The sequence below is a fragment of the Fusarium fujikuroi genome, chromosome FFUJ_chr05, assembly GCF_900079805.1.
Source record: "Fusarium fujikuroi IMI 58289 draft genome, chromosome FFUJ_chr05".
In the NCBI taxonomy this organism is placed as follows: Eukaryota; Fungi; Ascomycota; class Sordariomycetes; order Hypocreales; family Nectriaceae; genus Fusarium; species Fusarium fujikuroi.
Window position 1 is genome coordinate 889,006 of NC_036626.1, and position 12,436 is coordinate 901,441.

Sequence of the window (12,436 nt, forward strand, 5' to 3'; positions counted from 1 at the left end):
TGAAATCGGAAACAATTTTTTGTATGTTCGTTCAATGTGCATGAGGGGAAGAAAGCTTGGCATGATCTCGTTATGAATAATAGGGATACCATGAGTTTTGACGTTGATGATTAAAGTTCTGGTTGCGTGATGAGTTTGGTGATGCTACCCTGCGTGTAAGTGAAAACAACTTTTGAATGTGGAGGCAATTGAGTTTAGGACCAGGAAAGGGGATAGAGTTCGTCCAAAGTAATCGAGAGACAGTTTGAAACTGTTGTTGCGTCAGTAGAAGTTTAGAATGTATTGTCCTAGATTTAGGGTAGGTCCCTGTCATGGGCTGAGTAGAGAGAGGTTCAGTGATTTGCCAATAGCAGACAATAACGTGGCTGTTGGAGATATTTCTTGTCTCTGTTCTTCATTGTCATTATAACATAGCTGCCTATCGCTATAGTGTTCAATGAGGGTACGGAGGTATTCTCTTCTTGTGAAGATATTATTCTGTTGAGTATGTTGCTCTTGTGACTATAGATAGTAACTCCAACGATGACCAACTGCCGAGCAGTTCCATAAAGAGTCAAGGCCAAATGCGGGAATATAGAAGCTTGAGCTGGTTATTCTCCGTTGGAGTTTTGCTTGCCTGTTCATACTTTGTTGGTGCTGTATTGGACTTCGAGGCATCTGCGTTGATGCGAATGCGACTATCCTAGTCAATACCAACTCTTACATGATCGCACGGAGGTGATTTCTAAGCTCTATAGAACGAAATATGATGGAATGTTGTATACGCCCTTCAGAGATAGTATTAACCGACGGGAATAGTGCTTGGCTGCTGGTTATATCGCAAAGACAATGATGCCATCCTTCCAATGATGGATAACCGAGGCATACAACCTCAAATACTGACCCCAAAGCTTTATAATCGGGCGAATCAACACAATTAATAGGTCAAGCTTACTACCGCGACTATGATCATTAATCCCAAAGCCGAGCTATTCGCAGCGACAGGGTGCGCGCTACCAACGGGCGTTGAGAAGCCGATCAGTAATCATACACACAGGACGGGGAAATCACATAAATCTCCAACGCGGCACCAGTTCCGCAATTTATAATAACATCCAGATTTACAAATCCGTCGGGGTTTTGGGTGGAGGATAAAGGAAAGCGTCAAGAATGGAATTGAGGCATTGAAGCATCGAAACTGAACAATATCTCATCATGGAGAAGATTGACGATACTGGCATAATGGGCGATGCGTCGCTTGGGAACGACTCTGCGACGGAGGGCGAGATTGAGGCTGCGAGACCGAAGGAGCAGATCGAGAGTGAGACTGATGAGCTGGATTGGGATAACAGTCCTCATAATCCTTTCAATTGGCCAGCATGGAAGAAAGCCCTCCAAGTCGTGATGCTATCCTCAGCAGGTCTTCTATCGCAAGTCCACCCCATCCCAAGTATACCTACCCCAAACTAACATCTCAGATCAATCGGAACGTCAATAATGAGTCCCGCTCGAACACAACTCATGATCGAATTCAACGTCAGCAGTACAGTCGCCCTCCTGCCTCTGACACTCTACGTCCTGGCCCTCGGCTTCGGGCCTGTAATCGGCGGTCCGTTATCAGAAACTATAGGCCGCTATCCTATCTACGCAGCGAGTATTCCTCTTGGCGCACTGTTCACTATGGGCGCGGGCTTCGTGCACAACATCGGAGGGTTAAGCTTTCTGAGATTCATGGCGGGTTTATGCTGGGCGCCTGTTTTGGCTGTTGCGCCGGGGACGTTGTCGGAGACGTTCACGCCGAAGAACAGAGGGCCTGTTTCAGCAGTTTTCATCCTCATGCCGTTTTTGGGCCCAGGATTGGGGTAAGTTCTGGAAAGGAAATGTTAAGAACACGACTGACTTTCTGCTTAGACCGGTCATAGGCTCCTTTGTGGTGAATCGAAAGGGCTGGCGATGGACGCAGTGGACGTTGGTCTTCTTTTCGATACTGGCTATGATCATCACTGCGTTCTCACACGAGACATTTCATCCGGTTATCAAGCGACGACTTATGAAGAAGAGGGGAATGAAGGTTGATCCTCCGCCGCCGATGGCTGCTCGACTCAAGATGTTTGCCCTCGTGGCAGTTGTCAGACCTATTCGCATGCTTCTGCTGGAGCCTATCACTGGATTCATCTGTCTATACGTTGCAGCAGAATTTGGAACACTCTTCAGTTTCTTCGCCGCCGTGCCGTATACATTTGGACGAGTCTACCAGTTCTCCATCGAAGAGTCAGGTCTTGTCTTCCTGTCCATCGTCATCGGCTGCTTTCTAGGACTCATCACCGTTATTCTCTGCGATGTGTTCCTGTATAGAAAACAAGCGCCGAAATACCCCCCTCACCAGATCCCACCTGAGCATCGTCTTTACCCCTCCATGATTGGAAGTATCGGATTGCCAATTGGATTGTTCTGGTTTGCGTGGACGGCACGACCGGGTGTTTCTTGGGCAAGTCCCGCAGCATCGATGATCATCTTTGCCTGGGGAAACCTATGTGTGTTTGTTAGCACCATGCAGTATATCACTGATACTTATCATGGAAGTGTTGTCGCAAGCGCTGCTAGTGCCAACAGTCTGGCACGCTATGGTTTTGCGGGAGTCTTTCCGCTGTTCACGATTCAGAGTGAGTTGCGATCCCCATCGTCTGCGAATAATAGCTAACCTAAATAGTGTATGAGAAACTGGGTATTGATTGGGCTAGCAGTCTTTTGGCCTTCGTTGCGCTGGCCTTGCTGCCAGTTCCGTGGGTGTTGTTCAAATACGGCCCGAACATTAGGGCTAAGAGCGCTTATGAGACCGTCAAGTTCAATTAAGATAGAGGCATGCAGATATGTATGTTTCAATATGTTTCAATATGTTCTATAGAATTATAATACTCTAATATACGTTGTAAGTACCAAGCCGTGCCCCCTTGGCTTAGTTCTTAGGAAGCTGAATCAACTTGTAGTCCTTATCAAGGTAATACCACAAATCGTACTTCGCCGGTCTCTCCGCAGCAGGAAGAATATTAGACTTGGCAGGAATGTCGAACTTCTTAGTAGCATCCTTACTCTTGACATAGCTCTTGTAGCTCTTGGTGCTGGTCTGGTTGTAATTGATCTCATTGGAGTCAACCTTTCCGCGCACGAGATCCTGCCAGTCGCCGTGGCTGCTCTTGATGGTCTTGGCCATGAACTTGGCGTTTTGGTAGTCGCCGCCAACGATCTCAAGAACACTGTCGCCGCGAGCAACTTTGTAGTACTGATAGAGTTAGTGAGACTTTGGTTAAAGGGGCGGAGAGCTTACGGTGAACCAGTTGTAGAAGGTCTTGGCTAGACCTGGTCGGTACTTTTCGAGATCCTCAACGGCTGGGAATGTTAGCCTGTGTTGATCATAGGAATGATGGTACTTACAGTCGACCAGAGCAGCGAGAGGGTCCTTGGTGTCAATACCAATGACCTTCCAGTCAGTCTCGCCACCCTTTAGGCATCAGTTAGCAATCGTCTTGTGTCAGCCATGTACTAGACCTACATCGTTCAACGCAAGGCCACCAAGGACCTTGACAGACTTAACTTGTCCAACATGGGCAGGTCTATATACAAATCAGTCTTTGCTTCTCATTCAGGAAAGAAGACTCACGACTCGGTGATATCGAACAGGTCAATAGGATCGTTGTCACCAGGGTATCCAGTGAAATCGTGGTCAAAATTGGGACTCTCCCAAGTCTGGGGGATTGACCCATAGTGGAATGGATAAGACTTGTGAGGCCAGACGCTCTCAACGAAACGAGGAGCCTTCTTCTTGTCATCGTGGAAGATGGGGTCTGGAATCAGTTAGTATTGCGCAATTGCTCCATACTGTATAGTTCCAAGACTCACTGAGAGGCTCATCGCGACGGGTCTCAATCTTGCCGTCTGTCCATCGAGGAATCTCAACAACGTAGCTCACGATGCGATTGTTACCCTTCTGGGGATAGAGGGGGATATCATGCCAGAAGGAAATAGGTTGCCCATCCTTCTCCAGCCAAACACGCCAGTTCTGCATAACTTAGTAACACTCTACATCAACCATTGAAGACGACTTACAAGAGTGTTGCGAGCTCCAACTTCACGGAGCGTCAAGGAATTATAGTCAAACTCCTTCGCCCTCGGCGAAAGCGAAGAACCAAGAACCAGACAAGGCAAAAAAGCCAACTGAACAATAAAAGACGTAGCAACCATGTTGGGAGATGTTCGAGCGCCGCTGAGCCCGGAGAAAAAAGTTTAAAGTTACATTGGGTTCCTTTTAAGCTTGATTCAAATAAAGCCAAGACGGATATAACTCGCGTGAGTGTTTTTGCGGCTCGTCGGTGACCAAAAATGGAAGATGGTTATCAGCGCGGATCGGGAGGTTTAGTTATAGATCCAACGACAATGCGAATTTGATGCACGTGGAGTTGGAGTGTAGATCTTGGAGGGGCTTTTGGTGTAAGTCCGTTGGTGGTTTGGGGGGATACACGTGGGGATGGTGAGGATTGGTAATTTCATTGAATATGAGCTACTGCAGGCCAAGTTGAACTGAACACCAATAATTCCATATGAAGATATCATCTTGACTTGGCTATTCTCATAGAAGAATGGTAGCTGCTCTTTGATGGCTTTTGTCAATTGAGCCATCTCATTGGGTATCTCCAGCGAGTGATGTGACTGGTGTCCCACATGCTTCAGCCCGTAAATTTGCGGGGTAAAAGTGAGCCCCATCGCTAATAAATTGAGTTATGTTGAGGAGGAACCAAGTGAATAACTAATACGGCAACCAAGAATATGTACGTACATATGTGTTTACAAGCTCATGTCCAAGGCCAAAGCCTCTTGCCGACGGCCCGTGTGACGTGGCAGAACCCCTACTAGTTCATCAATAGTGTCTGCGGCAGAAGTGACAGGTGCGTTATCACTATGTACCAGGTAAGGCTAATAACGTCACGATAGGCTTCAGCTCTCAGCTCGATCGACCCAAACAAGACATGAGCAACATTTAAGGGAGTGGAAGAGCTGATCACACACCATTCAGGCTTTTTGTCTCATCTTGAATTAGGAACCATTCGCTGGGTGATCCTCACCGAAGCGGGGTTGGCCTCATTCGAGGTCCAAGCAACTGATACATGCACGAAACGGTCATATTCAGCCAGCCACAATTTATACGCTTTGATATGATCGACAATGAAGTCTCGATCCTCGATTTTGAGAAGGGAGACTCAAGGGTATAAATAGGGAAGAAGATACACTGCAATTTGATAGCAATGTTGTCTACTTGTCTCCGTTATATCTAAAGCCAACAAGTGTGACCTACTGCACCACCCAACTCGCTAGAGCTACAATGCTTCTCAAGATCCTTGTTTCTATCACAGCTGCTGTTGCAGTTACAGCAACAGCTATCGGTAAGCTACCTGCTCAATTCAGTGGCGCTTTCAACTAACTAGTGCCAGACAAACCAGTTGGTGCTTCTAGTTGTCGGTGGGAGGGCACGGCTCCTTACTGCGCAGGCGAATGTGAGTCTGGCTGGGAAGAGAGGGGACGTAGCCAATGTGGTGATGGCAGCTGCTGTTGGACTGGGAGTAAAGCCCTCTGCTGTGAAGAGGAGGATTACGTCAAGAACTTGGTAAAGGAACAGGACAAAGTTGGTGTTGCTGGCTGCCGGTGGGAGGGCACTGCTCCTTACTGCGCAGGCGAGTGTGAAAATGGCTGGAGTGAGAGGGGACGCAGTCAATGTGGTGATGGCAGCTGCTGTTGGACTGGTAGTAAGGCTCTGTGCTGCGAAGACGACGATGTCGTCCAGGACCTCTAGATTAGCTACTATTGAGGGGCGAATCCAATTGTGAAACCAGAGAGTATAGTGATTCTTTGTGTGAATATACATTGCTGTCTTATTTGCAATGTACAACAAGTGCCGTAAGTGTAATCACTTTGGTACTTGAGATTAAGAAGTGATTGGATGTTCCGGAATTCTGGCTGGTAGATTTCTCGACATGTCGAACTGGATGTGCTCAGCTGCGAAAGTTGCCTTTATAAGACAAATTGTTGAGACAAAGTTCAAAGATGACGGCGGAGTGACCGAGTGGTTAAGGTGAAGCACTCGAAATGGCGATATGCTTTGGTTTCGGCCGCGCAGGTTCGAATCCTGTCTCCGTCGCATGTATTTTTTGCATTTTTCCACCTTAGCTTATCTTTTATCAGCTAACTAACCGGTGAGGATGACGACGCTAGGCCTTTCTCTCGTCGCACTTGACTGGAGAAGATCGCCGACTAAGATCCGCCGCAATGCTGGTGTTAGTGAGGTGGTCAATGCAGAAGCCTCAGGACCTCCATTACCTTTGTCGCCTCCATCTACGTGCTCCGCATTGCGATTGAGGGACTTTGTAGCCCTGGATGGGGTGCTCGATGCAGAAGCCTCGTGAGCCTGGGAATGTCTGATGGCACTAGCCTTAATTAATTCGAAAACTTGTAGAGTATTAGTATATTGTAAGTAGATGTAGGTAGGCATGACTTTTTCACCATACCTCTGCTGTGTCTTGCTTTAAGAACGTAATAGTTTGTACAACTGAATTTGTGTTTAAATGTATTCAAGTATGTAAAGACATATAGTAATCTGCGCAAAATCGGCAACATTTGGCATAATTTCGTATAAAATAATGCGGATCCCATTATGGGATTAATACCACCAGACTTCAACTCCCGCTAACAGAAAGAGAGAAAAAAGAAAAACAGATGCGCCCAGACACTTAAGCAAATGCGATAAGGTCATCACCAACAAAGTGAGGGCCTTCTTCAACATCTGCCATGTTTTTCTCTTTTGTGGGAACCTTGGAAGTTGTTCCTTGAACAAGGTTCCCGCCAGTATGTGTCTGGCTCTCTTCTAAGCTCTGCACGCAGATGTTAGCATGATTACACTGCACCCCAGACGAGAGACTTACTCTGAGATGGAACATCTCATCAGCTGCCCAATTTTGAAGACGTGGGAGGGTCATTGGACCTGACAGGCTCCCGAGCCGAGCTCTCATCAGAAAGTGCTGGAACTGGCGAGTCCCGCACCATTTCTCAAAGTCATCGCGTTTGGCTGCCGCGATGGCAATGAGGGCCTCTTCGGTAATGACCTTGCCGTTGGCAAAGTACTTCATGTCTTGCTTTGATAAAGACATTGTTGCTTGTTTATAGAGGTGATGTCTTGGACTGGTAGCGGTCGGTGATGAAGGCGGGATGGCTGTATATAAACAGAAAGAGATTGGGAAGTGGGAGTTGGAGAATGATTAAAAGTAAAGAAGAAAAAGATGTGGAAGAAGGGTACAGCAGGGGATTATATAAGTATCAGAAAAGTTTAAAGGAGAGCAATGTATACATTATAGGATGTCGATAGATAAAAGACGCTGCTATGGGATGACTCAGAATGACAAGTATAATGCATTTATCCTATAGAATAGTGGTTTAATAACATCGTGAAGTTTAAGTTAAGCATTTGAATGAATAATCTGAGAGATAAAGGAAAAGTTGAAAGGGTTTGGGACTCTATCTGTGTGTTCAAAAATTACTTGTCAACTGACATGAAGCGACCCAGTGGCAGGCAATGGATGGTCTCCAAAGAAATCCTATAGGCCTTTAAATATCTTATACTTCCCTAAGACTGGAAAGAGAACACTTCTGATAGGATGCTGGAGAGTTCATTATCGGTTTACAGTACACTCCCGCACGAGAACATTGCGAAGGCACCTGGTCGACGACGATGAACGCGCTTGACGACTTGAGATACTGTAGACGAGACTCTAGACTCTAAACTGAAGCTTGAACTCTTTCGTGTCCTTATTGGTGGCTGATGAAGCTATCAATGGCCACTCCTGATTCCAACCTTCATGGTCAATGAAACTAGGAGCCATCCTCCGACAGAGCTGTCAATCAACACACCAGAAATTGCGGTGCCCATTATGTCAAAGCTTAAAGTTGGTCTGCCTTACGATAGTAAGAAACTTTGGATTCTGTAAATTTATAAAGCCAACGAGCCCAAATACAAACGAGACGCGACTAAACGACAAAGGCAAAAGAGCAAATTCTGCACAGACCAAAAGTATCTTTCTAGGAAGAAATAAAGGAACCCATAAAGCCGATTCGTTACCATATTTAAGGATGAACAAATTACAAGTCTTCAAACTCACATAAAGTTTTGCTCCTGACTTTATTTAGAAGTCATAATGCCACCCGCATGCATACACTTAAGGCATATATAGTGATTGGCCAATTTTAGCTAATGTCGAGAATTATTAAGATATATTGATTGGTATTCTACTTGTAACAAATTTTGATGCCTAGAGTCAAACAGCATGGCTCAATGTATCATGGCGAAAATGTGATAGCATTTTTTCTATAGGCTTTAGTGCAGTGCTGATGCAAAGGAAAAGGCTTATTGAGCTGACGCTTTGTGACCCGTATTGACATGTTATTTCCCGGATTGTAGGTTGTCTGAAAGATAAACCTTGGGGTACTTCTTGAAGGTCAGCCGGGAGATACAAGGCCCATCTCATCCCAGAACTGACTGAGGATTCTTTTACTTTCCCACTCAAGACTAATGTCTGATTCTCCAGTTTTCGGTATTGACACGACGACAGGCAACCATGAAATGATATATTGGCTGGGCTGGACAATCGCTATAGGAGACATCCGAAACCCTCCCCCCTGTCTGCTAGGCTTCACTCTATGCGAACCTTATGAGGGATAAGTTTATTGAAAACGATAAACTTCTCGAAAATACCATCCGGAGATGAGAGTGGTCTGTACATGCTCGTGGACAAGTCATCAACCTCCGCTTAAAGCCGATGATAACGAACCATAAAACGGAGAGTGACCTCTGGAGAGCTTTCCTAGAACATATACTTTTGCGTCAAGACAGAGAACTAAAACAGTATGACAGAAAGCGAAGGGGAGCAGAAAGTCCTAAAGTTTCCTGATTTACTTCAAAATATTTTGCCTGCGCATATAAAATATACCAAGTACACAAAACCTTTAGGAAAAGTCTATAAAGATGTAAGACTAGATACATAAACACAGCACTTGAGCATTTCTTATAATTTCTTATTCTTTAAAATATTTCTGACGCACTTTTCAATAATACGAATTCCATTCTTCTCGATCAAGATGTGGCACCACGTAACTCGAGCACAACACATGGTATGGATCCCTCCCCGAAACTCGTTGGACATCCAATCTAATTTCAGACTTACAGAATCGTGTTTTGTTCAAACCGGACCCGAATTTCCTTAGCAACAGCGAATTATTGAGCCTTGCCCACTTCGGTCCAAGCAAGGATTGCCTCGATAAGCTCGATAAAATGGACGCGGACAAGTTCAGCGAATGTTTCCATCGCGACTGGGCGTTTAACAGGTTCATGTACTGTGTTGTGAGGGTCCGATCTGGTACCCCAGACATGATGGCGTACTGGCTCATGAAGAATTGGGCTGCAGAAGTACGTGAGGAGGTCTACGGTGTAAGTTAATTTAGGGTTTTGCTAAGAGGAAGAGACAGGAATGCTAACTATGTCAAATAGGAACCGAAGACAGATATAATGGATCTCACCACCGAGGACATGCGCGAGCTCTCGACCGGGAATGTGACCGGTACCATCCTTGCTAAACTCGAAGTCATGAACAATGGAGACTTCTCTGTATACATGACGGACAAAAACTTCAACAAGTTTGTAAATGAGGTCGTGGGACTAAGACCGGGGTTCCCTCCTCATCTCAGAATGGACGTAGTCAAGTTGCGGGTCAGACTAGTAAGTCAAATACTCCTAGACCAACTACGGGTACTGACTCTCAATGTAGATCGCTGATGGAACTCTGACGGTCTAAACGAGCTCACGTCTCGCTAAATCAAGACGCCGACAAAGATGCTTCGTGCCACCGAAATCACTACAGCAAGTATGGGACGAAATTTGCAATAATTCCTGCTTCAAGCAAGGAACTCTAAATTATGTAGAGATAACTATGTACATGTAGTAATGAAGAATAAAGCACCCAAATCCCATTCAATTATATACCTTAGACGCACTGGAAGTAGTACTCGTTGTGCTCAACGCACTTGAAGGGCTTCTCACACTCAGTAGGGCCCTTGTAGTTCTTACCACCACACTGGTAGTAGTGCTTGACGACACCGCCAGAGCCAGTTCCAACGGGGTAGGCGGGGGCAGTGCCTGTAGGAGCGGGAACTTGAGGAGCAGTTGTCTCGGTGTTCCACTTGTAGGTATAGGCTGAGCTGCTACGAATGACGGGGACCCGAGTGGTGGGCTCGACGGCAGCGACGGTGGGCTCGAACTCGCCATCATCTTCATCACAGTCACCGGAGGAAACAGGGGCTTGAGTAGGGATGGGAGCCTCAGTCTCGGCGCAGTCATCATCGGAGTCATCGTCGACAGGAGCCTTGGTAGGGTAGACCTGTGTTCCGTTGGTGGGGATAGCATAGGTAGGGAAAGGGGCTTCGGTTTCGGCACAGTCATCATCATTATCATCAGTCTCAGTAGCAAGAGCAGTGCGGGTCTGCTCGGTCTGAGGAGCGGTGGTGTTCATGTAGTTCGTGGTGCCAGGGACAGTGTAGACGGGCTTGGTCTTGGTCTCGAGGGTGGTAGCAGGGGCAGTAGTCTCAACGGGGGCTACAGAGCTAGTGGCGGGAGCTCCAGTGGCAGCAGCGGCGAGAAGGCTGGAGACACTGGTCCAGGCGGGCTTCTTCTCGTAGTCATCGGTGTAGAGAAGAGCCTCGCCGTTACCCTCGAAGACACCAGGGATCCAGCTGTACTTGTCGGTGATACCCCAGACGGTAACACCGACACAGCCCTTGGTGTCGAGACAAGCACCAACAACATCGGCGTACTCATCACCCTGGGTCTTCAGCTGAGCGGCAGAAGCGGGGACGGACTCGTGGCGGATGTCGAGCTCGGTGATGGCGACTTCAACGTTGAGATCAGTGAAGCGCTTGAAAGTGGCAGCGAGCTCGGAGCGAGAAGGAGTCTCGCCGACAATCAGATGGCCCTGGAAACCAACACCGTCGATAGGAGCGCCCTCCTTCTGGAGAAGCTTGACAAGCTCGACAGCCTTGTCAGTCTTGGCGCCGTTCTGCTCAAGGTTGTAGTCGTTGTAGTACCTAAACGGTCAGACACATCCATATCATGAGGAGGGGAGGACTTACAGCTTAGCAGCGGGATCGGCCTTGCGGGCAGCCTTGAAAGAGATGCCAAGGAAGTCAGTTCCTAGAGTGCGGGAGAAGACACTGTCTCGCCACTCAGCGTTGTCATCGATGGCCTCGTTCACCACATCCCAAGCGTAGCAGTCGCCCTTGTAGTGCTCAACAACGTTGGCGATGTGAGCCTCGATGACCTCAGTGAGCTCCTCAGCAGAGAAAGCACCAGAAGAAACTATATCCATTAGCACAGCACCCCAACGCAAACATGTAGTATCACTCACCCCAGGTAGGAAGCTGGCTGTGCCAAGTCAAAGCATGACATCTCAAAATCTGACCATTCTTCTTCGCAAGATCCGGAACAACATCAGCAGTCGTATAAACGAAATCGCCCTGCTTGGGCTCAACAGTCTCCCACTTCTGTCCGTTCTCGGGAACGAGCTGTCCAAACTCCTCGACGTCATCAGCCAGCTTGCTGTAGGGCGCATCGCTGAGATATCCGTTATCGACAGCTGAGCCGAAGTACTTGAGTCCAGCGGCCTGCGCCAGGTTGTGAAGCTGGGCCGAGACGGGGCTCGAGGCCAAAAGTCCAAGGAGGGTAGTCTTGTGCATTTTTGTGAAAAGGGAGTGTATAGTAGGGTTAGAAAGGCAAACAAATGAGTGTATTTTGCTTTTCCTGAGCTACTGAAAGAAGGGAAAAAAGAAGGAAGGAATGTTAATAAACGACTCGCGTTTGTTAATAAAGAAGAAGCGAGTATAGATGCGGGACCCGAGATCATGATATATATCCATTCGTTAGCTTAGCCATGCGTACACCTCCAGCTTAGCCGCTGCAACATCATTAAAGCCCATGTAGATCGTCCCATCTGTATACGTCTACACGAGAGCCTTGTGTCCTTTAACCTTACGGTAAAATATCTTCCGTCAGTAATTTGTGGTGTAAGTCCCCTGGCATGTCCCGCTTCGTCTCAGGTCTGTGACAGGGATGCATATTTTGTCGGGCCAGGGACCGAAACTGGCAATGGAGATAGCGTATCGTGACGAAGAGATCGGCCCAGGTTGTGCTGATTACCCGGGTAAATTGGCATTGGGATGTTCGGCAATGTCAAAATTGTTGGTTCCTTGCATATTGCCCTGCTGTTGACCAATTATCCATGTAGGGAGGGATCCAGGAACAGAGTGTTAGTTCAGGAACAGGGCGGATAAATCTGAGCATGGCGGTTAAATATGCAGATGATCACCGACACAG

At 47.1% G+C, this 12,436-nt stretch overlaps 6 protein-coding genes, besides 1 other annotated feature; 3 read left to right on the forward strand and 3 right to left on the reverse strand.

The window, feature by feature from the left end:
• Window positions 1-1,194: 1,194 nt before the first annotated feature.
• FFUJ_07035 (related to mfs-multidrug-resistance transporter) lies at window positions 1,195-2,832 on the forward strand (the record flags this gene model as incomplete). XM_023577243.1 has 4 exons in its annotated part: window positions 1,195-1,429; window positions 1,529-1,841; window positions 1,891-2,642; window positions 2,690-2,832. The coding sequence occupies 4 exons, from the start codon at window positions 1,195-1,197 to the stop codon at window positions 2,830-2,832; spliced, it is 1,443 nt and encodes a 480-aa protein (XP_023430343.1).
• Window positions 2,833-2,935: 103 nt separating this feature from the next.
• Window positions 2,936-4,218, reverse strand: FFUJ_07036 (probable IPP1-inorganic pyrophosphatase, cytoplasmic; the record flags this gene model as incomplete). XM_023577244.1 has 7 exons in its annotated part: window positions 2,936-3,259; window positions 3,305-3,366; window positions 3,412-3,478; window positions 3,530-3,590; window positions 3,638-3,821; window positions 3,877-4,036; window positions 4,084-4,218. The coding sequence occupies 7 exons, from the start codon at window positions 4,216-4,218 to the stop codon at window positions 2,936-2,938; spliced, it is 993 nt and encodes a 330-aa protein (XP_023430344.1).
• A 1,135-nt stretch (window positions 4,219-5,353) lies between these two features.
• FFUJ_07037 (uncharacterized protein) lies at window positions 5,354-5,821 on the forward strand (the record flags this gene model as incomplete). XM_023577245.1 has 2 exons in its annotated part: window positions 5,354-5,414; window positions 5,463-5,821. The coding sequence occupies 2 exons, from the start codon at window positions 5,354-5,356 to the stop codon at window positions 5,819-5,821; spliced, it is 420 nt and encodes a 139-aa protein (XP_023430345.1).
• A 256-nt stretch (window positions 5,822-6,077) lies between these two features.
• Window positions 6,078-6,166, forward strand: a tRNA (tRNA-Ser).
• Window positions 6,167-6,755: 589 nt separating this feature from the next.
• Window positions 6,756-7,172, reverse strand: FFUJ_07038 (uncharacterized protein; the record flags this gene model as incomplete). XM_023577246.1 has 2 exons in its annotated part: window positions 6,756-6,896; window positions 6,948-7,172. 2 exons carry the CDS (start codon window positions 7,170-7,172, stop codon window positions 6,756-6,758), a joined length of 366 nt encoding a protein of 121 aa, XP_023430346.1.
• Window positions 7,173-9,153: 1,981 nt separating this feature from the next.
• Window positions 9,154-9,866, forward strand: FFUJ_07039 (uncharacterized protein; the record flags this gene model as incomplete). XM_023577247.1 has 4 exons in its annotated part: window positions 9,154-9,186; window positions 9,242-9,502; window positions 9,563-9,790; window positions 9,840-9,866. The coding sequence occupies 4 exons, from the start codon at window positions 9,154-9,156 to the stop codon at window positions 9,864-9,866; spliced, it is 549 nt and encodes a 182-aa protein (XP_023430347.1).
• Window positions 9,867-10,055: 189 nt separating this feature from the next.
• FFUJ_07040 (probable endo-1,4-beta-xylanase) lies at window positions 10,056-11,799 on the reverse strand (the record flags this gene model as incomplete). XM_023577248.1 has 3 exons in its annotated part: window positions 10,056-11,151; window positions 11,197-11,422; window positions 11,472-11,799. 3 exons carry the CDS (start codon window positions 11,797-11,799, stop codon window positions 10,056-10,058), a joined length of 1,650 nt encoding a protein of 549 aa, XP_023430348.1.
• Between the last annotated feature and the right edge of the window lie 637 nt (window positions 11,800-12,436).